The sequence below is a fragment of the Pollicipes pollicipes genome, unplaced genomic scaffold (genome assembly GCF_011947565.3).
Source record: "Pollicipes pollicipes isolate AB1234 unplaced genomic scaffold, Ppol_2.1 Scaffold_1600;HRSCAF=1878_pilon_pilon_pilon, whole genome shotgun sequence".
NCBI lineage: Eukaryota > Metazoa > Arthropoda > Thecostraca > Pollicipedomorpha > Pollicipedidae > Pollicipes > Pollicipes pollicipes.
In genome coordinates, this window is record NW_023595962.1 from 21,580,927 (window position 1) to 21,608,400 (window position 27,474).

A 27,474-nucleotide genomic window follows, 5' to 3' on the forward strand; every position below is an offset into this window, starting at 1 on the left:
TTGTTAGCCCCAAAGCCAAAATTATGGCTGCACAAAGCACATTGAAAACTAACAAATTCCAAACAACATGAGCATTGCCAGTACTCCAATTTGTTCTTCCCAAAGCCCTGTCACTATGTTGTAGCTTGGAGTGCTTCTTGACAGTAATACTGTACAGAGCTGTCACTCTGCATGTTACATGCTGAATCCCAGCTTTGCCAGATTAATACAGCAAGTGGAGTGGATGCATGGTAGCAAACAAACAACTATCATTCAGGCAGAGATTCTGCAGCCACCACCTCATTATTTCCTTAATGTGGAAGTACTGTGTGTGAACTACTTAGTGGCCTGCCAAAATGATGAACCATGTCTTCTAACAACTTTTTTTTCTAAATACACAACCAGAGTAAGGAATCATTATGTGTTTTGTATTAAAATAGCAGGAATTCACACCTTATGGAGACCCAGTAATGTTATAGCTCAGGGTGTATCACTCTGAATCAGCTGGCTGTGTTGACACCTTGGTAGTTGTTTACCATTCATACTATAAGTTGTGATCAAAGCTCTAGACTACAGACACCAATAAGGATATTAACGGCCAGTATTTGGTATCTAAAGGTGTAAAAATGCATTACTGTCTTTGCTTGCTGTTGTACAGGGTATCTTTCAGGCAAAAGGTAAAGACTTGTGAACAGAATACTGGGCACAAACTGAACTCATTATATTCTGAGAACAAACTGTCTCTAAAATACAGCTCCTCAATAATTAACAACAATTTGAGAACAAGATTATCACCTGACATCAGCAACACATAAGCCTGTGAGTTGGGCAGAATGTATGGCCTTGAGTGTGGAAAAGTGTATTCATAATGGCATGAGCCAATGGAGCAATGATAACACTGGTATGGTAGATGAGACTGCTGAAAGGAAATGAACCTTACTGGTTGGTCTTGAAGCCCATCCTACCCATTCAATCATGACCAAATGAATGTAATATCAGACTGGTATATTGATTTGCTTACACATTTATTAGTTATCCATTATCAAGTTTATTCTATGCCTTATATCATTATCATAAAAAAATTTAAGACAGGATGTTATATATCTACATATCATTGATCATAACCATCTGAGGTTCACAGCATCACAAATATGAGACAACTACAGGTTCTCATGACAAATGTTATTATCTTTCATGCAATGTTTATTTACTCAGTCATTATGCATTTTGGGAAAAATGATACATCACATGAGAGATACAGCAAGCATTATACACAACTGTCTTTCACAATTTTGATAGCAAATAGAAATCCAGTGGTAGTTTACTTCTTGTAGCTGTGAGATATGAGCAGTATTGGACCAGTACTGATCATTACTATAATGTATTTAAGACTACAGTCATGTAGCTTGGCTAAGCATAGGCAACCATCTAAAGGCAAAATTATGGATTATGGCATAGGTACACTTGCAATCATGGCATCAGGCTAAGTAAGAATTTGCTGGGTTAGATCAGTATGGGTTAGTCTACATCACATTATTACACAGTTCAACAAAAACTCCTCAATAAAATTACTAAAATCTGTAGCCAATTTTCCAGTGTTTAAACTCCACCAAAAAGCAGATGGTTGTTGATTTCAAGATCAAAAGCAATACTGGTAGAGGCATGCAGATTGGGAATAACATGAGAATCAAAAAATTGTTACCTTACACTCGTAAGTATGAATTGTGTCATATTTCAACTACAAATTCATGGCAAGGAGGAAAGCAAAGAAAACAGCATGCAACTTTTTGTACTGCACAAAGTAGCTACTGCATATAGACAAAACTCAGCAAAATATGTCCAGATTATTGGTGTCCCATGCGCTTCTTCAATAAGTCAAAACAAGTCAAATTTTGATAGTCTTTTAAGAACTGCGAGGCATATCCAGGAGCAAAGCAATGCGTTTCAGAATTTTGCATGTTCAATTTTATGCCTTCAGCATGCAACAGTCAACACGGTACATCATAGGTCATGGGCTTTCTTTACCGTTATTAAACAAGGTGACCGTTTCACAGAACGGTGCCGGTCTTCTCACGCTGTCCACGGCCCTCCTCACGATTCCCCCAGATACGCCTTCTGCTCGTTAGTGTTCTCCGGGCCTTATTCTGTTTTTAGGGTTTATATTACGGCTCGCGAACAGCGTCACCGTCCCGTAGATTGTCTTACGAAGGCAAGTGTGCGCCGGATTCGGATCAGATCAAGTTTTTTTTTTGCATTTAAAACCCTTCGATTCGTTTTTCGAAGAAATTCAAATTTCTCAAAAGATCGAAAGGTTGAGTCACTTAAAGTTGGCAACCCTTACACCAAACTGCTGTGGTATCCTAATGCACGATGTGAGCTCGCACTTGGCATCATAGGAGTACTTCGTTGGCTGGCGCTTGTTCGCTGCGCCGCTGCGCGAGCCATGCACTCCACCGAGATCGCGATTTTTCAGTGTTTTTGCATTGATTGGACAACCAATGATAGCTTCAGAATGGCGACGACTGTGGCTATGGGCATGGCTCTGCTCGGTAGCGGACGTCGCGAGCGGTGGCTGGGCGGCGGTGCGCGCCCTCTCCCCGCCGCGGAACGTGCCGCGCTGCCAGACACGCGGCGCCGCCCGGGAGGCGTCGGCTTGCCTCAACGACTTCCGCCCTCCTTTCCACCGTGCTAGTGACGGTGATGTACACTGCTGGTCGTAAGCTTCATCTGCCGGTGACGGAGCCGGCGGTGGGTAACCCGCGTGCTGTGGCCCGTGGTGCCTGGGTTCACCACGCTCGCGATGTTGTCGGTCGACACGTCCCTCTCCATTAGCGGCGTACTGCACGCGTGCTGGCGGCGGCGGCCGGCGACCGACGACGGGGCCGCGCACGGTGCTGGCGGCGCACGGGTTCCGCTTCCCGCGCCTGACGCCCGCCCACGTCCCCGTCACTGCCGTGGTCGCCACGCCGCCGCGTTTGGCCGGCTCGGCACTGTTCTACGGCGGTCGTGCGGCGAACGTGATGTGCAGTGACTGCCGACCAGAGACGTGGTGGCAACGCCCGCTGTATGTCGACAACCTCCTACGAGCGACGCCGACGGCGCCGCTCTGTCTCGGTCGCACCTGGTCCCTGGGGCTTGACTTCCAGCTGTTGCTGCTCGGCCCGCCGTTGCTGGTCGTTTTCCAGCACAGTCGCCGCACCGGCGCCGCCTGCCTGGCGCTGGCCGACGGCGCGTCTGTGCTCGTGCCGGCGGCCATCACTTTTGCCAGGCGCCTGCCGCCACCTACCTGGTGCCGGGCGAGCGGCCAGCGGACGCGGCCACGCGGGACGACTTCCCCTACCTTGTGTACAACGCGCCGTGGTCGTGCGCCGCGCCCTGCCTGGCCGGCCTGGGCGCCGGCCTGCTGCTGGGCCGGCCGGGGGCCGTCGGCCGCGCCTGCCGACCGCCTGCGCCTGCGTGGCGCTGCAGGTCGGCTTGGTCAGCCTGGATCGCCTCGACTCGCAGCCGGACGCCGCCGCCTAGAGTGCGACGGATGCGCGAGCCGGCCTACCCCGCGCCGCCTGGATGCTCCTCTGCCACGGTGTTGTCGCTGAGCCGCCTCTGCTACGCGGCGCACCTCGTCTCCATGCCCGTGCAACAGTGGTGAGTGTGGGGAAGTGGACGAGCCCGTGCTGCTCAACACGGCCGAAGCGCTGGTTTGGGGCGCCTAGCACCTGGACATCAACTTGGCCCTGGCCTTGCTGTTCACGCTGTTGGTCGAGATGCGGCAACGGCAACGATTGTCCGCCTGCTGGCGCGAATGTTGGTCCAGGGTTCGGCGTGTCGCGCCGCCAGGGTGCGCGCTTGGGAGAACACGGAAGGACACGAGGAGAGCACGGAACGAAGGAACACATAAGGACACGAGGAGAACACGGAACGAAAGAACACATAAGACACCAGGAGGACACGGGACGAGACCCAGCCGGGGGTCTGCGTCGCGAACGCCAAAACGAAATTCGAGAGCAGAGCAGAGCAGAGCGTCGGAGGTTGGGCCGGGAGTGTCATGAGGTCAGAACAGCAGTTGGGACAGACGAGGGAGCGTCAGGAGGTCGAGCCGGCAGTTGGGACAGACCAGGGAGTGTCATGAGGTCGGAAGAGCAGTTGGGACAGACGAGGAACGTCAGGAGGGTCGGAGCAGCAATTGGGACAGGCGAGGGGAACAGTTGGGACGGAGACGAGGGAACGTCAGGAGGTTGGACCAAGCAGTTGGGACGGACCGGGGAGTGTCATGAGGTCGGAGCAGCAGTCGCGACAGACGGCGTTATTCAGTCGAGCCGACGCGATAGAGGAAGCACATTTGTCGCACAAGAAACGCCTTCGAGCGTGGTTGGAAGCTTCTTTTTGTTGTGAAACATAAAAAAAACATACAGGGGTGGAACATTATATCTCCTGGGGGATGGTGGGGGGAGGGACATGGCCCTCAAGGTTAAACTGGATCCCCCCAACATTGGACTGGGTTTTCTGGAATATCAGACTGGAGATTCCACAATGTTGAACTTAGCCCCCATACCCTCTCATTTCTTTACAAAGTGGATAATTCAAAATGTTGTTAAAAAATCGCAGCATGGATATACGTTTCAAATCCTTGTTCACAAATCCTTGTTGAAATCCTTGGTGCATGTCCCGACGCCATGAAAAAATCAAATTGCCGAACTATTTGTTCAAAAGGCTCCTGTACTGTGCTGTTGAAATGAGACACGAACGCCGCATTTCAGACAGCTGTGAATGAATGCCGAATTCAAAGCGTCTTTGAATCGGTCTTGTATTGCTTAGGTCTCTGCAATTTGTGTTGGGCATGTCACTAGAGGCGAGTTCCAGATTTCATCAAAGCAGGTGTCACGCTTCACTGTGGTGCTCCCCCCCCCCCCCCCACCCCCGCCCGGACCTTGGTTGCCCCCGCCCTCACAAAACTTCCGCTATTTCTGCCACATCTTGAGAGCCAGAATACCGATGGCCGGGAGTTGCAGTTTCCATCAAACCGAGGTGGACGCTCGGCGCGCGGGAGCAGGCGTGAAATACCGCTTCCGAAAAGTGACACACGCCTGGACAATCTCCGTTGTAATGTAACATGTAACATTACATGTAGCATCTAACATGTAGCATTACATGCAACATCTAACATGCAACATTAACACTAACAAGTCGACATTCTCGGGCGTTTAAAGGACTCCTTTCAAAAACGTTAACGTTTTTGTTCGCTCGCTGGCCACCGTCTGGTGTAAGCCGCGGGCCGACATCACGTGGCCTGCGGAGACTGTAATGCCGGACGCCGGATTTTTCTTTCATTTTCTTTGAAGATTTGCGAGCGCGTATTGTCAAAACCATTTTGCCATCTACTCGATAACGTGGATTGACGATGCCGATACAAATTCATGACTCCATTTTGTTCTAAGATTTACATTCACTATGCTCTACGTTCACAAATCTCTGTACCTATAACCCAGAAAATTCCAGCACATCATCTAAATGTCATCAGCTCAGGAAAAATGCACTCAATCATTGTAAGATGAATACTGAGGACGGTTTATTCTATGCAATCGTTTGAGCCCGTTACCTTTAATTTATTTATTTCAAAATAAAAATATCTTCATTTCCGTTGGTTGCATCTGGCTCTCGTTTCAGTTAAAGATAATTATTAAAGCATAACGAAGAAAATCGTGCCCGTCGAAATCAAGTGAGCCATATCCGGTGTTTTGTTTCGACCGGGCACTTTGCCATCCCTATGTCTCTTTCCCACCCGACCAAGACTGGCTGAGCCCCGTGTGTGTGTGGGGGGGGGGGGGGGATCATTGAGCATCGAGCACGCGTGCATGAGTATAATCAAATCGTCGCTGAAGTGCCAGTTTGAAGGGAATGTTCGACATTGGAAGATACCGAAACAAGCATCAGGTTTGATGAAATAAGGGCACTTATAACTATTGGTATAGCTCTAAGTGGATAAGACTGCTTTAGATAACACGTTTTTTCTACTTTGTGAATATGCTCCCCTATACACCATTGTTAGATGACGTCATCTTACCTCGCACAGCATTGGTTAAGACCCAATTGATGGCCGTTATATTTGGAAATTGTGCTCACAAGCGCCAGATATGAGCAACACGGCAATTATATTTGCTTAGTCTCGATCACTGCATGACCTATGGAATGGCAAGATTTGCTTGACGTTATTATGACGTACAGATGCTTGGATGACCTTGAAATAGTCTCCCGAATTAGTCTCCACATCTTCATTTGGCGCGTAGCTCAGAAACTAGAGGGGTTTAGATCTTAACCTGCATCAGGCTGGGGTCTCAGACAACTGCGCTCGGCCGGGGAGGGGGGGGGGAGAAATATTACTTCCCCTGAGATCACGAGCTTCCGAACGCCTCATGAGGACAGCAAAGATGCCGTTTTGAAGGTCCGTCAAATAATTAAGACTATGCAGCCAATTTTTAACCTTAGGTCAAATATCAGGTCTCTAGAAGTCACGGAAGAACAAAACGATCGTTCCGAATGACGTAGTGCGGGATCAGGGCCCGAGAGAGGCAACCGTGTATAAGGTCCCTGCGTGACCAGCGAGGTCAGGTAAGGCTGAGCGTCACGCTCGAGCGTGCGCCTCGAGCCCAGGTGCGGCTCGAGCTGCCACCGGCGCTGCCGTAACGCGTCCTCAAAACAGCATTGCTTGCGTTCAAGATCGCTTTTGAGTGGCCACCTGAGGCGGAGGCGCGTTACATAACTGCGCAACGTGTGACGCAAGATTACGGCCGATCACCACCAGAGCCGTCGCCGCATACGTAACTACGCAATCAGCACCAGCGCGGATCCGTCGCCACTGACTGCTGGCCTCGGGTAGCTGGGAGGCTCCGCCTGATCCCATACAAGAGAGGCTCGGTGATTGTCCACTCATAGTCTGCACGAAAAAATACACCAGATGCTCACCATACAAAGCCACCACAAGTTGGAACTGAACCAGTGCAGAACATGGATTAAAATCGCGAGAACATGGCGGCTCCGTTGTGTCTTAAACAACTGCCTCAGCGGCACCCCGTGGCCGGGCGCGACGCCTGCGGGTTCTCAACGCGTATGACATGTCCGGCACGTAGGGCCTGCGGGTTCTCAACGTGTATGACATGTCCGGGCACGTAGGGCCTGCGGGTTCTCAACGCGTATGACATGTTCGGCACGTAGGGCCTGCGGGTTCTCAACGTGTATGACATGTCCGGCACGTGGGCCTGCGGTTCTCAACGCTTATGACATGTCCGGCACGTAGGGGCCTGCGGGTTCTCAACGCGTATGACATGTTCGGCACGTAGGCACACAGTCCGCCGCGCCAACGCGAGCGGCGCGGCACACGAGTCAGGTCGGGTCGGGTCGGGTCAGGTCGGACTGCGTCGGGTCGGGTCCGTGCCGAGGGCGGTCCGCCGCCGCCAGGTTCGGCCAGGTCGACCGACCTTGTCCGAAAGCTGCGCCGGACGGCGGGTGTCACAAGGTCCGGACTCACACAAGGTGTACCTCGTCAGGTCATCTCACTACAAGGTCACCTCACCAAAACGTCCCTGTCCACAATGTCGCCCGTCACAAGACCCGGTCTCGCCACAAGGTCCAATCCGCCACAAGGTCACCTGGTCAAAAGGTCAGACCCGCCAAGTATCCGGCCCGCCACAAGGTCACCCTCGCCACATGGTCCGGCCCGCCACAAGGTCCGGCCCGCCACAAGGTCCGATCCCGCCACAAGGTCCCGCCCGCCACAAGGTCCGATCGCGCCACAAGCCGTCGCGCCGGCGGTCGGCCCTGTCTTCTTTGTACTCTGGCGCCCCACGCCGGCGTCGTCACAGGTGGGTTGTCTCCTTGCCACTGTCTGCCAACAAGGACGAACAGCACACGGTTACCGGTGGGGACGGAGCCGGCTGGATGGCATAATCGCACGCGTGACGTCACTGGTGCTGGCAGAATCACACGCGTGACGCCACTGGTGCTGGCAGAATCACACGCGTGACGTCACCGGTAGTCAGGTCGGGCCGACATCCGTGCCGTGGTCGCTGCATGCCGGCGGCGGCGGGGCTCGAGAACGCAGGGACCTCGCGTCACTGTAGGGCGCGTCAGCTGCTACGGCCGTTCACGGACGGAAAGGATTCTGACAATGTGAAGCGTGACGTGCCGACACCAAACGACGTCCCTGACGTAGGTCCGCGGCGGCGTGCGTGGCAAGCGCTGGGAAGCATGCGTCCTGCCTGGTCTGCTCGACTACCCGCCACCGGTCACGCTCAGGCAGGGACCGCAGGCACGTCGCAACACGCACGAGGCCGAGACCAGACGGAGAATGGACCTCATGCACGCTCAGCAGGCACGCCGTCCACAGCTAGAGAGGGCATGACACCACGGTCGAACAGTACAGCGGAGAAAGGCAACATCGCGTCGTCATCCCACTTACGCCAGCTGCGAGCGGATAGCTTCTCCAGTCCTGACGAACTCACCAGTGGTGACCGAAGGCAAGCATGGCTACCCGTCCCGCAGCCGGTCCTCCCGTCCCTGCACCCGTCCTCCCGTTCCTCTACTCTATTTCCCCGTCCCTGCACCCTGTCCTCCCGTTCCTCTACTCTATTTACCCGTCCCTGCACCCTGTCCTCCCGTTTTCGCAGCCTGTCCTCCCGTCCCTGCACCCTGTCCTCCCGTTCCTCTACTCTATTTCCCCGTCCCTGCACCCTGTCCTCCCGTTTTCGCAGCCTGTGTTTCCGTCCCTGCGCCCCGTCCTCCCGTGGCCACACCCCGTCCGCCCGTCCCTACACTCCATCTCCCCGTCTCTACACCCTGTCCTCCCGTCTTCACAGCCTGTCCGCCCGTCCCTCCGGTCGGCCCGCCGCGCGGGCGACGCCACAGCTCACTCACACAGGTGCGTTCGCGGCTAACTGGGCGAGCCGGGCGAGCCGGGCGGCCGGTCGACCGTGCCGGCGGACGGCCGCCGCCAGGTCACCCGGCCGGCGGCGGGCCGCGGCGCCGCCGGGGGCCGCGGCGCTGCCGGCACAGGCGCGCCGGCGTCAGCGGCCGGCGTCGCAGCGCGAGCATGCAGCGCGGCGTCACATGCACGAGCGTCAGGCGGCGGCCGGCGCGCCACATGCCACCCCACCCGCCACCCAGACGGCGCGCCACGGCCGGTCGGGCAGCGCGCGGCCGGCCGCGGCGTGTCAGAACGGACGAGCGTGGCGCAGGATCGGCTGAGGGAGGACGGGGTCGGCCGGCTCCAGTCTGGCTGCTCAGACTGCGACATGGTCAGTCTGGCTGCTCAGAATGCGACAGGGCAGGACAAGTCAAAACACGACTGGTCGAGTCACACTGTGCTGCTACATGAGTTTTCACGACGCGCCCGCCCTCTGTGGTTCTACGGCATGATCATACGTTGCGCTCATCACGCTACGGGCGACGAAACACCAGGCCGGCGGCCAGAATCAAACCCACGACCGTCCGCACACGTTCGTATGTGGCGCTCAGCCAACTGAGCTGCGGCGCCCAATCACATGTGTTCACATCACACCAACGTGGGTTGGGACAGGGCACGTCAACTCAGGACGAGATCATCTCTGGTCAAACTGGGCGCGGCTGGGTCACGCCGGGGGTAGCGTGGGACAGCCAGCACAACACAGACCAGCTCTGATCAGCCCAGGTCAGGTCAGGTGAGGTCAGGTCAGATCAGTTAAGGCCAGGTCAGGTCAGTTCAGGTCAGGCCAGGTCAGGTCAGGTCGGACGGTGGGATGCGGTGCGTGCTCTCACCGGGGTACTCCTCCTCGTCGTCGTCCTCGCTGTCCGAGTCCGAGCCACTGGCGTGTGGCAGCCGTGGCGTCACGTGGCCGCGCTGCCGCACCAGGCTCAGGTGCATCTGCCGGTCACGTGACGGGCCAGCCGTTCTCAAACGCACGCGGCCAGCGCTTCAACTGACGTTCACCTGATGCGCTCAAGTGACGCTCCAAGTCAAACTCACAAACTCACGTGACAGTCCAAATCAAACTCACACACTGACGTGGCAAACCGAAACGAACTCGCACACTCATGCGACACTCGAATGCCAACTCCCGCGGTCACGTGACACTTACCTCACACCGACGGACTTCATGTGCCGATGAACCACAAACTCACATTACTCAGCACACTACAGTATTTACGCACTTAAACACCACCCAATTTTTCAACAAAACGCTGTTATGCGTATGCTAGCCTTCCAGCTTGCATTGGATTCAAACTGTTTCCTCTACCACCAAGGCACGCCACAAATGCCAATCGAGGCTCAACACAGCTGCCTACCCAGGCAAGCCACAGCTGCCTATCGAGACAAACCCCAGCTGCCTATCGAGACAAACCCCAGCTGCCTATCGCGCCACGCCGCGTCGCCGCCCGCACCAAGCCAGCTGGCGGGTCAGGCCCGAACCTTGAACGAGTCGGGCAGGCGGGAGTCCTTGCAGCCCTTGTCCAGCTCGTACTTGGCCAGCGTCAGCGTGATCCGGTTACTGACGCCCGGCAAGACGTGGGCGTCGCTGCAGGAGCTGCGGAGGAGGCGGCGGCGTGCGTCAGAGCCGGGCCGTGCCGGGTGTAGGGGGCCAGGCGGGGCGAGGGCCGGGCCGTCATGGGCCAATCTTTCCTGGGCTACGAAAGGTCACCACGAAACTCCGCATTGCTGCGTGGAAGGAGCGCACTTCAGGAAGGCTTCGCACACCAGTTTCGGCACGTTCCCACGTCTGGGACTGAATAGCAAGCCGTGAGCCGGCAGCGCGCCTCGCCAGCACCGGCGTCGGTGCGACGTTCGCGGGGAGCCGGGCGGGGCGCTGGCCGCTGTGTCTCCGCCGGCGGGTGCAGCCGGCGCCGCCGCAGGCTGACCGACCTCCGACGAGGTCAGCCACGTCAGCCGATGCACGGCAAGCACGCACGAGTGGGGGCGAAGGGCCTCGGGTGGCCGTTGTGAGGGACGAGTGGAGAGGGGATGGGGGGGGGGGGGTGATTCTGCATTCTCGACGCAGCCGGCCTGGTGAAAACCGTCGCGAAACGAAACAAAAAATTGCCGAAACGACCCTAGAGCGTCTTCTCCCATCGCCCGCATGTTCAGTTACCGCAGTCCGGTGTGGATAGCGAAACGCGCGGCAGGTGGTGGAGCGCGGCTTCTAACATGGGTTCAGGTCGCATCTCCGTGTGTGCGAGCTTCTCTACGTGAACGCAATGCTACAAATAAGACTCCTTCGGCACGCCTCTCCACAGCAAAGTAGCACTACAAGTATGACAACATTCTGGCAAGGGGGATGTCCGTAACACGCAGTTTTTTTAAAATCGAAACCCATCACAGACATATCGTAGCTCAATTGAAAACTGATGACTGAATCAAACGGCAAAGTGGCACACGACTTCCAAACACCAGCAGCGTTCCCGTGGCGCGTGCAGGCCATCGCGCCACGTGACCTCAGACCCGCGCGGCGGCCACGTCACATGACCCCAGTGACCTCGCAGCGCGCGTCCACCTGGGCCCAGTTCTTCACTGACTTACGACCCAAGCTCCGCTCATTCAGGTGGCAGCCCGTGACGTCTCAGTCGCACGCCAATAAAGAATGCCTTCAGTTCCAAATATGGGCACCAGTAGAGCCGGCTCATTAGATTTGAAACTTTCTCAATTTCATAGCTTTGGAATTTTAAGAAAACTCAAAAAATTGCACTCCAATTGGTACTTGTTCTCGAAACTGTTTACATGCACAGAAACACACTGAAAACACGCACAGAAACACTTCAAGCCCGTGGAGACATCTGGTGCGCAGGAATGGCACAGCTGCACATTATTTGAATGAGCAGTCAGTGGCTAGTTTTGTGGCTAGACATCCTTGTCGATCACACTACCCACATGAGATCGAACCTGCCCATTGGCCGGGCATACAATACCGTCAACAATGCACCGACTGTTGATCGGCCCGCCCGTTGCCTTTGCAACAGCGACGGCTTACTTGTAAACAAGCACACCTCGCCTCTCGGCGGAGTAGGGAATGGGCCTGGGCCGTGACACCACAATAAAAGTATGGGCTTACCGGGCTAACCCCAGTGGGAAATGGGCTTGGGCCGTGACACTACATAAAAAGTATGGGCTTACCGGGCTTACCCCAAAGTGGGGAATAAACTTGGGCCGTGACACCACAAGAAAAATATGGGCTCACCGGGCTTACCCCAAAGTGGGGAATGGGTTTCCTTAAAGCAAGTCATAGCAATACCTGGCAACGGTCGACGCGCCGCTGGCGGTCGTGCACTTCAAGCGAACGAACAGGTCTCGATTGCATGTTTATAATGTAATCGACAATGCTGTTTTTCCACAAAATTTGCCAATAGCTGTTCAATCGCATTATACTCAACCGCACCATTCATGCGTACTGTACGTCTCCATGGGGCTACATTAGCTGACTCCACTTGTTACCCACATTTGTAATTTTGCCCGCATTTGGAATCAGAGGAGTTCTTCACTGGCGCGTATCTGTGACGCCACAGGATGCTACCGGAGCGGGAGGAGCTTCGGCCGTCCTACCGCGAATTGCTGGGCCCAGGCGCCGCGACAGCGGCGTGTGCGGCGTCGCTGGAGCCACCTGGCGGCCGCCGCCGGAGTCCTGGCCGGCCGGTGCGAGGGCGCACTGTGAGGCAGTGGGCCGGACACGTGCGATGACGTCCCTGCACCCGCGCAAGACTCGTTGTGATGTCCCTTCACCCGCGCAAGACTCGGGTGTGATGTCCCTGCACCCACGCAGAACTCGGTGTGATGTCCCTGCACCCGTGCAGGACTCGGGTGTAATGTCCCTGCACCCGTGCAAAACTCGGGTGTGATGTCCCTGCACCGGTGCAGGAATCCGTGTAATGTCCCTGCACCCGTGCAAAACTAGCTGTGATGTCCCTGCACCCGCGCAGTACTCGGGTGTGATGTCCCTGCGCAGGTAAGGCACTTTGCAATGTTGTCCCTGCATGGTGCATGTGGCCACGTCAAGTCCGTGACGTGTTGTAGAACCCATGCCACAGAAAAACGATTACGCGTGCCACACAACCATAACCCTCATAACGATTGTGACCGTGCCTCGATAGATCAACAAATCATGACCTAAAAAACAGTTTTTCAATTAAAACGGATCAGGTCAGGTCAGGTCAGATCAGGTCAAATCAGATCAGGTCAGATCAGATCAGATCAGATCAGACCAGACCAGACCAGACCGATTAGATTGGATCGGATCAAAGCCCACGGCAGCAGCGCCTGTGTTGTGTGAGCCCAGACCCCACCATCCAGTCGTCCAGTCCCCCGACCAGCGGCGGAGTGCGATGCCGAACATTTAACGTGCCGCAGTGCTCGGCTCAGCAGCCGCTGACGCCAGCCGCTGACACCAGCCGCTGACATCAGCGGCAGGCCATCCCAGCCAGGCGCAAGCGGTCGGCGCCGAAGCGGCCCGAACCCGCCTGACCCATCACGGGGAGGCTGGGCGGTAAGCGCTCTTACTGACTGGATTGTGCTAGTGGGGGGGGGGGGGGGGGCTTTGCAAGGGGTAACGCTTTGCGACTTTGTGGTTTGTCTGCGGCGAGAAGGTTGCGGACTCAAAATGAAAGTACAATGAATAATGTGGCGCATAATGACATACGCGTTTCGAAGGTCACCAAAAGGGAAGAACTGCCTTGTCACCACCATAGGTTGCACCGCGCTGTGATGATAAATCAAGCAGATGCGTTAACCACTACAGTACCGGCACCCAGCGAACTCATTACTGCACCGCAATAGCGAATCGTGACGGAGCGGAACGTGTTCAAAGTTCTTATCTTGTATCAACGACCTTCAATATACCAGGATGTTCTGGCTAAACAACGTTGTAATGATAAGTAACGATTACACTGACGGCGCTCAATTAAATATGGTTGCTGCCACCGTCAACCTGGTGTGTGCCGTCAATGTTCTGTCGACCGTCAATCGTCTATCAGCATCACAACGTCTTTATCCAGCGCAGAAACCATTGTAGCTGACGCGCCCTATAAACCCACCAACTAAACCAGCGCCTTTAACCAGTGTCCCCTGGCACATGGAAGGTCGTTCCCTGAACATAAAAACGTGTGACACACAATGCCGAAAACCACGAGCTGCGGGCCTTTCTTACGTCGACAAGGGAAAATGCCAAACTCAACAGAGCATGCACGGCTGTCCTCACATTGAGCCGAGAACAGGCCGGTTGCCCTAGCCCCGTCGCACGCCTCTCCAACCCAGTCCCTCCCCACCAGCGACGGCTGCACTCGTGCCAGTGTTCCGTGCCAGTGTCCCTGCATCCGTGTCGTGCTGGCAGCGTGGCTTGTGGGGCCACAGTGCAGCGGTGATAAAAGCGCGTGTCCCGGCCGACACCCCAGCGTCACTTACTGATGCCGAGACTTGAGCTGGGGACGCCTGCAAAACGGTAAATGACTGCTGAAACTCCGCGAGACCAGGCAGGCCAGCGGTGATGCCAGGCTTCAACTAGAAAAATACTGCTGAAACTCCGCGAGACCAGACAGGCCGGCGCCGTACGACAGGCGTCGGCTAGAGAATTATCGCCTAACTCCGCCAGACGGCTCGACGTGTATGTAAAGCATCGACAGGAAAAACAGGGTTGGCCCATTGTGCGGCAATGACGCGCGCATGACTTACCTGGCAACATCGTGCGCCCGACGACCGGGCCGATGGGGCAGCGGCGCGTCCGGGCTGCGACTTACCCCGTCGACAAGGTGACATGAAGGCGGCATCGGCACCAGCCGCGGCACGCCTGCAACTCATCCGCGCGCACGCACGCACACACGCACCAAACAACGGTGCGGCAGCGCCGGCGCGGCCGCGGGCTCACCTGGCGATGGGGTACGCCTGGCCGGGCCCGTTCTCGTCCTCCGGACAGCTGGAGGCCCGCGCCATTCGCTCCGTCCGCTCCGTTCGCGCCACCTCCGCCGCCGGCCCGGCCACGAAGAACGTGTTCAGCCACAGCCAGCACAGCTTCTCCTTCGGCTTCAGCTTGTTCTTGGGCTTGCAGAGCAGCTCCAGCTTGAAGTCGCCGCACAAGTGCAGGTCTCCGTTGACGGGGATGCGGAGGCACGTGTCGCCGGCCCGTCGCGCCGGCTCCACCGGCCGCGAGCTCATCAGCTTGTGCTCCTTCTGCTTGCGCGCCTCCGAGTCGAGCAGCGGCAGCGACGGCACCGGCCGCGCGTCGCCGTTGGACGCGTCCGGCGTCGGACCGCGCGTCTTCACCGAGAAGTGCACGCCTGAGGACGGCGGACACGGGTCAGCGGCTGGTGCGGCAGGGCAGAGCCGGTGACGGCAGGGCGGGCGACGGCCAGCGCGGATGACGGCAGAGCAGGGTGGGTGACGATAGGGCAGCGCGGGTGACGGCAGGGCGGGGCGGATGGCGGTAGGGCAGCCAGAGCGGGCGACGGCAGGGCAGGGCGACGGCAGGGCAGGGTGGGTGACAGCAGGTCAAGGACAACAGACGCTTTGCCCCAACCATCCGTTGGTAAGTAATTCAAGGATATACCATGCCAATGAAATACGCATTAGTGATAAACATGGTCATCATCAATGATGGGTAATCCACTGTCTTTTCAAATAAGGTTTCATGCGGTCTTGACCCAAGTTGACCCCCGAATAGTGCATTATTACTACAGGTCGGGAAGTGCCGGCCCGTCGCGCACGGCTCGCCTCGCTGCGTTACAGCTGACGCGGCAGCGGGATCGGCCGCGCGAGGTCGCCACAGGTCCTGCCAGGTCACGGGACCGTCCCACCACATGGGCTAGCTCCGGCTCCTCTCCGGACCGGCCCGCTCCCAGTCCCGCCCCATCACACGGCCGTCAGGCGGCGGCGCACGCACCGCCGCCAGCCGGCCGGCCGGCGCCACTCACTGGAGACGATGTTCTCCAGCGCCCGCTCGGGCTCCAGCGTGATGGCCTGCAGGAAGAGGTTTGTGGGCCGGTACGCCGGCCGCTCCATGCCCATCAGCCGGTGGAAGTACTCGACGTAGCGCCGCTGGCTGGGGATCGTCACGCCCTGCCGACAGAGCACCGGGCGCGTCACAGGTCACGTCACGTCACCCTCGTGCGCCGGGAAGGCCGCAGATCGCTCGCACGAGGGTGACGCTGACACAGAGGCGAGCTACCCAGCGCTGTACGGCCCCAGCCTGCGCGCATGATAGATGCATCAAGAAACGGGACAAACGTATCCGCGAGAGTATCCAAACGCGGACGTGCACACGCCGGCCGGATGCACAAGATAACACGATTACCAGCAGGCTGGGTTCTTTCGGCCTGAGAAAGCTGCTGTGGGATAGAAGGCGCCGGCCGTGGCGGGGTGGCAGCGGGGCAGTGCTGGGGTGGCAGCAGGGCAGTGCTGGGGTGGCAGCGGGGCAGTGCTGGGATGGCAGCGGGGCAGTGCTGGGGTGGCAGCAGGGCAGTGGCAGCGGGGCAGCGCTGGGGTGGCGGCAGGGCAGTGCTGGGGTGGCAGCAGGGGTGTCAGTGCTAGGGGGGCAGCAGGGCAGTGCTGGGTTGGCAGCAGGGCAGTGCTGGGGCAGCAGCAGGGCAGTGCTGTGGTGGCAGTAGAAGCAGTGCTGGGGTGGTGGCAGGGCAGTGCTGTGGTGGCAACAGAGGCAGTGAAAGGGTGGCAGCAGGGCAGTGCTGGGGTGGCAGCAGGGCAGCACTGGGGTGGCAGCAGGACAGTGCTGGGGTGGCAACAGAGGCAGCATAAGGGTGGCAGCAGGGCAGTGCTGGAGTGGCCATGGGGGTAGTACTGGGGTGGCCATGGGGGCAGCACTGGGGTGGCAATGAGGGCAGTGCTGGAGTCGCACCGGGCCGGCGTCGGCGCCGCGCCCTGCCCCGCACACAAGCCCCTCGTGGAGGCGCGTGCAATGGTCGGGCGGAACTCCAGCCGAAGCGGCCTTCGCACCGACTCGAGACGGGATGACGGAGGCAGCACGACCCCCAGTGACTTTATGCCGCATGACAACAGCACGAAGCAACGAAGGCGCATAGGACTGCAGTGATGGGAATACAGGGGTCACTTCGCAAGGACGGGCTGTGCGCCACACGGGACCACGCGCAGTCGCCGCCCCAGGCGGCCGCGACAGCCTACCTTGCCGTCTTTGGTGCGCTGGTCGCCGTAGTAGGCGAGGACCTCGGCCGGCGTAGCGAACTGCCCGGAGTACAGCAGGTAACAGCAGATCATCACTCCAGTCCGACCCTGGCAACGGCAGGTAACAACAGATCATCACTCCAGTCCGACCCTGGCAACGGCAGGTGACAACAGATCATCACTCCAGTCCGACCCTGGCAACAGCAGGTAACAGCAGATCATCACTCCAGTCCGACCCTGGCAACAGCAGGTAACAGCAGATCATCACTCCAGTCCGACCCTGGCAACGGCAGGTAACAGCAGATCATCACTCCAGTCCGACCCTGGCAACAGCAGGTAACAGCAGATCATCACTCCAGTCCGACCCTGGCAACAGCAGGGTAACAGCAGATCATCACTCCAGTCCGACCCTGGCAACAGCAGGTAACAACAGATCATCACTCCAGTCCGACCCTGGCAACAGCAGGTAACAGCAGATCATCACTCCAGTCCGACCCTGGCAACAGCAGGTAACAACAGATCATCACTTGTCAGGTCCTGGCCAAAACCACACATCAGCAATTAATAATCAATACGTTATCTACCCGCCTATGTAGCCGATATGGCGATCGGTTCAACAGCTGTTCTTTTTTCGCGCGGGGGCGCTGGTTGTCGAGAAAGGCGACACATTTCCCACATGCAATGTTTTTGACTAGAGTGTGAGCAACTGAGAGAAAGCGGCGTCCGTTGCACAGCCTACTCTCCACTACGGCATCGCAATGCCACTCCACATATAGCAGGGGCACATCCTCCCTGATCAGCAGGACCGGAATAATAAAAAAGAAAGGAGCGCGTCCTCCCTTGCGACACACCACCGGCGCATCTTCACCAAAACCAAAACCCTGACCCGACCAGACCGCATCGACCAACCAGACCCATCAGAGCGTCCCGACCGTTTCGAATCAGCCCCCTTGTCCAATCCTCCCCCCCCCCCCCCCACAATCACCAATACCGCCACGTCACCAAAATAACGAAAGCACCACCCGCATCGAGAAAGCCAGCACCGAGACCCAGACCAGCGACCGGACCCCCCCCCCCCCCCTCCGTCCGCCGCCGCCATCGGTACCTTGCCGGCCTTGCAGTGAATGGCGACCACGTTGTCGGGGTGCGCGCACAGCCACTCGTGCACCTTGCGACAGAACGGCGCGATCTGCTCTATGCGGGGCGGCTTGTGGTCCTCGAACGGCTCCCATTCGACGCGGCCCTCGAACATGGCCGAGTCGTACTGTCGCTCTCGGCACCTGGTGGCAAGACGGGTGACGTCACGCGTGGGCCCTCTGTCCACCCGACCCTCGAACATGGCCGAGTCGTACTGTCGCTCTCGGCACCTGGTGGCAAGATAGGTGACGTCACGCGTGGGCTCCCACACACGCGGCCCTCGAACATGGCCGAGTCGTACTGTCGCTCTCGGCACCTGGTGGCAAGACAGGCGACGTCACGCGTGGGCTCCCCACACACGCGGCCCTCGAACATGGCCGAGTCGTACTGTCGCTCTCGGCACCTGGTGGCGAGACACGTGACGTCACGCGTGAACTCGTGACGTCAGTCCGTCGGCCCGGCCACCGAGCACGGCCCAGTCAGATTGACACTTGCAGCGCCTGGCGGAGACAAGTGACGTCATACAAACAGGTGACATCATGCAGACACACGTGACGTCAGAGAGCCGGCACGGCAGACGAAAACAACCCAGTTGTATTCACGCTCCAGCGGTCGGCAGACAGACAGATGACACCCGCGGACGAGACCCCTCAGTCCGCTCAGTCGTGAGCTACGGCTTCCAACGCCTGCCGGCCGCCACTGACGTCACGCAGAGACATGTGACGTCACGCACCCTATGCAGTGCGCAAACACGGTCCAGTCATGAGAACGCTTCCGTCAGCTAGCGAGGACCGGTGACGTGATGTACCACATCGCCGCGGCACCGTGCCAATAATATCGTCATGACGTTTCTCACAACGCGCAATATCAGCTGTTGGGGTCACTAGAGCCCAGTTTCTCATCAACCTACGACACAAGCTTGGTGACGTCACAGATACGCTCCAGTGAAGAACGCCTTTAATTCTAAATACGGGCACAAAAACCAGCCCATTTAACCCAATAGAAACATCTGGCTCGCAGGAATTGCGCAACTCGAATCTGATTCGAATAAATAAGCTTTCATAATTATTGGCGTACTTTTAAATGGCTGCTCTACACAACACCATCTCTCTACTTCGTAAATATGCTATTCAATGCGTCATTGTTTGATTGCGTCATCGTACCTTGCACAACATAGATTGAGAGCCAGTTGTCGGCCATTACATCATATATGAGGGACTCGATACTTACGTTATTCTTGGCGCTGATCGTCGTATGACTATAGGAATAGCAGGACTTCAGTGACGTTATCATGGCGCCATAGACGCATGAGCGACTTCGAAAAAGTCTACTCACAATAGTCTGCAAATCTTCGCGAGCATATAGTTCAGAAACCAAAAGGATTTAGGCCTTAAGGACAGGTTTGTGAACTGTAGCGAATGATTTTCAATATGGCTATTCAGTTCAAAGCCCCACACAAATGTGGAACACTCCCTTTAAGTTATTAAAAATATATATATGGCTAGACACCACTGTCGATCCCACGGCCCAGGTCAGGCCAGGCCTCTAATTTACCACGCAGGACCGTCAACAGCGCATCGACCGTTCCTATGCGTTGCTATGGCAACAGGGACGACTTACACGTCATACGGATTGAACGGTGACGCCAAAGGTAAGCAATGGACTTACTCCGAAGTAGGAAATGAGCTTTTTGCCCATGAAGAACGGGTCTGACGTGGGGGGGTAGGAAGCGTGTTGCGAGGAACTTCGCCGACAGGTGCCATTGGCGGACAGTTGGGCCGAGGAGGGCTGGAGGGACGGCGTTCGGGTCAGTGGTGGGTACGGCAGCGTGGCACCGGTTGGGGGTGGGGGGGGGGTGGGGGGGGGGGGGCACCGCAATGGGGTCTGGGATGCGGCGAAGTAGGCGCCGTGAGGCCACACACTCCCCGCCTCGCACCGGCGTCACGTCACTGTTGCGCGTCCTGCAGCGGACGGCTGTGACCTAATGGCGCCGGTTGGAGACGGTAGCGGAGGAGCACACGCACCAGGCCCCCCCCCCCCCCACGCTCGAGACGGGGTCTCCGAGCCGAGCGACAATGCCACCGGACACGTCGGCGGCACTCGGGCACGCCTCCGACTGCTGGTGCCATCACAGCCGCGGCATTCGCGGAAGAGTAACGGCGCATCATCGCTTGTTAAAGCTCACCGACGTGCTCCCTAGCGAACGCACACGCTCGCACGACGCGAACTGGTAGCCCTTCAGTTTTGCCGGCCAGAACCGGTTCGCGCGCGCGGGGCCACGAGCCGCAGACATCGCCCCACTGCCTGCGTGCGGAAGACGTCCGCCCACGTGGCGCACGCCTGCAACACGCAGTCGCCGGCCGGCATCCCGCCCGGAGAGGGGAGCCGGCGGCCACCGGTGGCCGGTGGGCGCGTGACGTCACGAATTGGAGGTGGCGTGCTTTCCGCCGTGACTCAGTTTTCGCGGACGTTTGCGCGCGGCCGCGGCGCGCCAGGAAACCGTGACATCCCGTTGCGGTTGGGGCGATAGCCGGGTCGCCACGGCAACACGGCAAGCCCAAGGCGGGCCTCGGGCTCCCTGAAGCGTTGCAAAAGACCGACGGCGTCGGACACGGACGGGATGTCCGACCGACAAGGACAGCCATGGACACGGCTTGCCAGGACACGTCCTTGTCCGGGGCGGGGACGCGCGATGCCAGAGAAGTGTGACGAGTGGTCCACTGTCATCATGGGGTGATGTCAAAAGCTATGCTCATGACCAGCCAGGTAACAGGTAGCCAGGTTTGAGGTAACTAATGACCGGACAATCGATCCCAATAGGTCAAATGAATAAGTTGGAAAGACAATGGTCCTGAGAATTTCACGAGCGGGGGTCCGCTCATGTCAAATAAACGCACTAACACGGAAAAACTGCTTAAAAGCGGCAAAGTGTGGGTGTGACCAATGGTGACATACATGAATTTGCTTTGCTTTAAGGTTTGATAACTGCAGCGAAAGTATTACCGACTATCCAGGTATGTCGGGTGGACTTCGGTAGCAACAAATAAGCTTACATCGCCGTGTTATTGTCATGAACCGATCGCCTCGGTTAACGCCACAGCGTCTGACACTCGGGATCGCTTTCGAAAAGGGTGCCAATATTGGTCTATTTCCAACTGATCGCTGGCGCACGTATCGTGCGGGACAGTTCTGAGACCCTTTAACAAACTGCGGTCGGTACATTCGCCTGCGCAGTGCAGATGAGTTCACGTCTCCGTCCGCTGTGGTTAACGAGATCTGAAGCCACTTCTCCAAAACGACCAAAACGAGCGAATCTAGCGCCTCCATAGGAGAGCGCATAGCCATTCAGATACATCGTCACAGGCTTTGTCTTTGCGATTGTCCGCTTTCTCCTTCGTAAGCCTCATTTAGCCTGACATCGCTGCAACGCTGGAGCGTCAACCTCGAGATCTCGGCAAGGTTTCGAGGTTTCGACCCATGCTCTTCACGTTTTTGCAACAACGAAACTCCAACTTCGCGTGCCAATCGAGTGGAGAGGGGGGGGGGGGGGGGGTCGCGACGTTGCAAAGTTGCAGGAAAATCCCGCCGGCCCAAACAGCTTGCATGACAATGTCCGGCGATTCACACATCATAACTTTTAAAGAAGGGCGCCTCGCGTTGCTGAGAACTGCATGACTTGAAATCAGTGGCTGGAAAGAGATTAGCGTCAGGAAAGGACGAAGGCCGACCTGGGCGCCCAAGCGGGCAATAAGTTCTCAGTTCACATGCGACTCGCCCAACCCGCTCCCTACCCGGTAACAACTGGCTATCTTGCCTTGCGTGTATTCCTCTGGCTCTCTGCATGCGAAATATGATTATGGCTGCAATCAAAAGACCGCCGACGTGGTTTTGCAAGAAATATCATCGCAGCTTATACCGAGTTGTTCTGCACCGTATTCCTTTTCACGGCACGGCCTTTTCCTGTGGTAATGGAAAGCGACCGCAAAAAGTTCATTCACGTCCAGCGTGCGCTAGTTGTCCTCGCCCACCAAGGGCATGAAGAGGCAAGAGCGCAGGCGAAAATCCATTCCAACACTCTTGACAATGTGTGGAAAGATCTTCAGCCGACACGGCGTGTTGTCTGAAGACCTTACGTCCCATCGGGGCGTACGAACTAACTCGGCATTTTGTAACGTATTCCACAACGAAGTGACACGAAACGAATCTATTCGTCACAAATGCGGCTTGAAACGCAAAGCGCGGGCCTGAGTTTAGTCAAAAAATCAATAGGTGAAACAGAGCACACACGCTGTTGTCTTCCCCTCCCCTCCCCCCCCCCCCCCCACACACACACACCAGCACACCCTCCCTCTCCGGGCGTCGCTGTTCGTCACAGCCCACGCTCCACACCCACCGCCACCGCCACACACCACCACCACACACCGCCACCGCCACACCACCGCCGCCACACACCACACCACCCGCCGCCGCGGCCGCTCACACTCACAGGTTGAAGAGCTTGTACCGTCCTGGGTGGCGCTGATTGAGGAACTCCAGCACAGTGCGGGCGTCGTTGCGGTAGAGCTTCTCGATGTCCTGCGCCGGGTAGCCCATGGCGATGATGCGCGGCGTGATGTCTGCGGCGCCGGTCAAGGAGCAGAGCGACGGCGGGGCGGGGGCGCGCGCCGGCATAGTCACGTGGCGGCGCGGCCGGGTGTCGGCCGCCGCTCTCGTAGCTTTGGGATTAAAGTTCCATGCTAATGATTTCGCCACAGCGCGGGATGCTTCGATGATTTTAGTACAGTCTTACGTACTAATTTTCGCGGAAGTCATTTTTAGACGCCGAAGAAAGCCAGCGGCATCAATGGACGGAGAACGACAACACGTTCACCGGTGGTGGTTTGAGAATTTTTGTGTCGCGCTACTGCCACGCCCATAAACGTGGAGGGAAATAAAGAACAAACGGAAGGAAACACGGCTAAATTAAGTAACGAACACAAACCGCGCCGGCCGGGACATGCACCACATACATCCTACGGGAAATACCCAACAACACATAAAAAGACAAGCTTGCATTCAACCGCGTCTTCTTCGCCTCACAACATATCACGCAGGTGGTAAACTGCGTTACAAAGTGACCCCCAGTGCACTTCACCAAACTTAGACCCCTGAGCCCGGCAGCGCCGCAGTATGGGCCACGAGCTCACAAGCTCGGCGCACCGAGATAAGGCGACGACCGCACTCTGGGATCAGCTATCGGCACCCCTTCCGGTGATGTCACCCGTCCCTCTCGTCAGGCGCTCTCCGGCCTCAAAGGATACACGATAGATCGAGGTTGAACTTGCCCTCCTCAAACCTCTTCTTGTTCTTTGACACCATTGTCTTTATCACGTTTGAGGAGGCCATGGTGGCGATGAGCAGGTCAGGCCAGGCCAGGTCAGGTCACGGCAGGTTCGGTGGCGGGTCCACGCTGGCCAGCTGCCAGTGCCGCCCTCAGCCTGTGAGTGAAGCCAGGTTGACTACGGGGCTGGCTTGACTCAGCTCAAGTTACTGAGATTGGACGTACCAAAACTGCCTTGAGCTAAATATGTAGAAAGTTCCACCATTCCCCTCCATGTTCACGCAAAATGTACCTTTGCAGGACGTTTTCTCTCCATATGGCAATGCATCTGCAAAGTTGGGCTCTGTGGGAGGGGAGTGCAGCAAGCTGGTAGGTGCTTGCATTGTGTCATCATCTTAGTAAACAGTATTAGAAAACCAGGGCGCCGCAAAAGTGGCAGTGTTTCAGAAAAGCAGGATGTGATGTGGTTGAAAAAGGCTCATAAACTTAATTCTAGTACACCATTATCATTTTGCATGACTTTTAGTCAGAGGTTTCAATGCTCAACATTGTCATGACCGCAGAGATCGTACCAATATTTGCTAACCAAATAGTGTCAGACATCACAACCACAGGCACCACATACCAACTGCCCCTAAGCACAGCCTTTGGGGGGTAGGTTTAGGACATATCAGCTGTTATGGGTCATGCAGCCACAGCCTTTTGGGTTTGAATGGCAATATGTGCTGGGTTCCATCTGTCTGGATTCCAGAAGTGGGAGCAGGCAGTTTCTGAGATTCCAGTGATTATTGGAGTGTTGGACCCAATAATATCTTAGCCTTTTTTCAAATCTATACTGAACATGAACAAAGACTGCACAACCAGTTCTTTACCTTGCATGCCACACACCTTAGGAAAGTGTGGCATGCATACCTGCATAAAAGCCCATCACATTAAACTACTTTGAATGTGTCACTAGGCCAAAATACCAGTCAGAGAAATACTCAGGTGAGACATAAATAACTAGATGTCATTACATTTCCTACAGCGATACAAGTACAAACAGCAGTCCAGTCTGAGAAAAATCAGTATACTGTGCGAGTGACACTGATATGCTGATCTTGGTGCACATGCACCTTGAACTCAGTTCAGGCTAAAATTACCAAAATCATAACCCATGTTTGTCTTCAAACACATGTTATGGGTATTTTGCATTAACACACCATTACAACACTCTGATGCCATAAAATGGTGGCTCTCCATGTGCTGAAAAAGGGCTGCAAAAATAAACATTCCTCTAAGCATCTCCAACATAGCAGTGAAATCCTGGAAATAATTCAGTACATGTATGCCATACCTCTGAGAGCTCAGATTTGGTGCAAAGTCAACAGCAATTTCAGTGCATGGAGAGCAATGTTTCAAGGAATTATGATGTACAAGTAGTTTCAAGGAAAGCAGCCTTAAAGAGAATGTTCCACATCTGAAGATGTTAAAGCAGCATCAGACATGATAAAATAAGCTCACTTATAGCTATTGGTACACTTTTAAGTGGAAAAGGATGCTCTAGACAGCACTATTTCTGTGCAAAGTAAATATGCTCCTTAACACTTCATTGTGTGATTACACCAGCATAACTTGCACAACACTGACTGGGAGCCAATTGACTACCACTTCATCTGAAGTTGTGCTCACAAGTACAAGATATGAATGACTCAGCAATTATATTTTACTTCAAACTTTGTTCAAACTTTGTTCAAACTTACTTCAAATGTTCAGAGTCCCTCTGAAGTCTGCACATCTTTGAGGGTGTATAGCTTAGAAACTTGAAGAGTTTAGGTTTCAAGATGGGCAGAGCTGTGAACTGCTCTGAATGGTCATGAAGATGGCCTTTTCAGTTCAGAAATCCATACAAATGTGGAACACTGCTTTTAAAAGGTCTTCATGCAGAAAAATACGTTACAATTCTGATAAATTTTGTGTGACCTGACTTTAGCACCCAAAAAATTGTCCCGAGAGATGAAGGTTTAGCACAACGCCATGTGGGCATCCATCACACTTTTTCCTGGACTGATAATGAATTGATGGAGACTGTACACCAAACTCTGGCTCACCAAATTTATGGCACACACATGCCAAAAACATTGTGGCAACATCACCACTACCCTACTTATGTTTGGCACCTGTATTTTCACAGTTTGGGCAGTAATTAATTCAGTCTGTCAAATTCACCAAAAGCAAGGTATCAAAGCAAAGCGCTTTACAGCACAGGCAGATTTCACCAAATTGAAACATAGGTATACGAACATGCAAAATAAACATCGGCCGCGAGAAGCGCTCGCGAATTCTAAAGCACCTACCTCGGTAACTACCTACCTCAGCGAACCCTATACACGGTGCAGCAATAGCATGTATCACAATCAGCTCAGACAATGCCAACCTGCTCGTGGCAAGCAGCACATATGGCGCTCCAATAACACGACACTATCTCCTCAGCCATGTAAGGCGCACACCGCCCCGCTCGAAACGCGACCACATACCTAACGTCTTCAGAGCTACGTGCGAACACTATCGGTTGGGAACAAACAAGAACAACGGGGGCACGTACGCTGGCACAGACCGAAAACCTTTTGGTATATGACGCTCTTGTGACGTACAGCGGACCGCTGCTAATGCGAAGGAAGTCATAGTAATTACGTCCCTCAAAATTTTATTGTTTAAATGACGCCTTGAGATATATTTGCAGTTATTTTTTTAGTGAATAGAACGTTTTAGGTGTGCTTTTATGGTATATAAGTGCATACAATTCTCCAGAGCTTATTTTGCTGACTTTATATGACGTCATTTATTGGAAAAGCTTCAGTTCATTGTCAAGCCACTTTAATGTGTGATTCAAGGATTGAAATTTGGAACGAGCTGATGCTGTGCGACAGCGTGGTAGGCGGCCGTGGTTGCATGTGGCGTGAGGAGGTGCTGTTGACCGTGTTGTTAAGACCCATGCATGCACTGCATGCGCCCCGCCTTGGCTTGAAATTAGATGGCTGCAGGCCGTATCAAATGTTTTTTTACATTAGGCGCAAAGTTCCAAGCTGGATATTTGGATAGGCAAAAGGTGGCCCGCAGGGCTCAGTTTGTGTGGCAGCTTATACCTATTCACACTTGGGTCTTCTATCTGTAAAGTTAGCTCAATTTGGTATGTCCTTAGTCGGATGAGTGCAAGGGAATATTTTTGTGATACATGCCTGAAATAGTGCCTTGCTAAGCTATGATTTTGTGTTGCTGATGTAACATTTGTACATGTACAACATGCACTGCTTTTATTAGACATTAAGGCTGAAGTATGGAGAGGGCAGGTATGCCACCATTGTGAAGTTTTCGCCTTGGACTGGTAACAAAAAATATATGCAGCTGATCCAGTATTTCCATGTATTTGGAATCTGGGGCCATACTGCCCATGGCAGTTACTTACCTCATCATTGACTATATTGGGCAGTAGCAAGCAGAAGCTGCTTGTACATACTTTTGGCACTTGATGTATGAGGTCAATGGGACCCACCTTTCAGAATATCTGGAGCAGCAATCAAACAAATTCATCTGGTAGTTTTTGTTTTTCATGCTTTAGGGTGTGAAGTAATCCACATGGTGTCCTGGTGGGTGCTGGTATGCTTGCTAAGAGGTAGAAAACCTCAGCCCTGGTATAGTCCACGGGCGTCAGATATAAATTCTATAGGTATAGTACATTCTGAACTTGCCATGTAGACTTGTTAAGGGTTAAGGGAGGTCAGAATATAAATGTCTGTTTTGCTGCATTGTGCTAAGTGTATACTGAACATCTGTTTAGTTTTATGTTATTTGTATACTGTGTATATGCTTGGGGCTTTTTGCTTCCACTGTGCTTGCAATGACATACCAGCTGAGTTTCTGTCAAGCC

The 27,474-nt window shown here is 55.2% G+C and overlaps 1 protein-coding gene across 2 annotated transcripts; it reads right to left on the reverse strand.

Annotated features, from left to right (window-relative positions):
* Positions 1-7,693: 7,693 nt before the first annotated feature.
* LOC119094328 (phosphatidylinositol 3,4,5-trisphosphate 3-phosphatase and dual-specificity protein phosphatase PTEN) lies at positions 7,694-26,152 on the reverse strand. 2 transcript variants are annotated; one of them, XM_037217398.1, is made up of 11 exons: positions 25,920-26,038; positions 23,548-23,724; positions 22,734-22,863; positions 18,216-18,390; positions 17,111-17,218; positions 15,889-16,033; positions 14,847-15,255; positions 14,387-14,413; positions 10,415-10,529; positions 9,763-9,868; positions 7,694-7,855 (listed from the first exon to the last, which is right to left on the reverse strand). In XM_037217398.1, the coding sequence occupies exons 2-11, from the start codon at positions 23,630-23,632 to the stop codon at positions 7,827-7,829; spliced, it is 1,329 nt and encodes a 442-aa protein (XP_037073293.1). In that variant the 5' UTR covers positions 23,633-23,724; positions 25,920-26,038; the 3' UTR covers positions 7,694-7,826. The 2 variants fall into 2 exon arrangements, with proteins under 2 accessions (XP_037073293.1, XP_037073301.1); XM_037217406.1 differs by lacking the exons at positions 14,387-14,413; positions 25,920-26,038 and adding an exon at positions 26,084-26,152.
* Between the last annotated feature and the right edge of the window lie 1,322 nt (positions 26,153-27,474).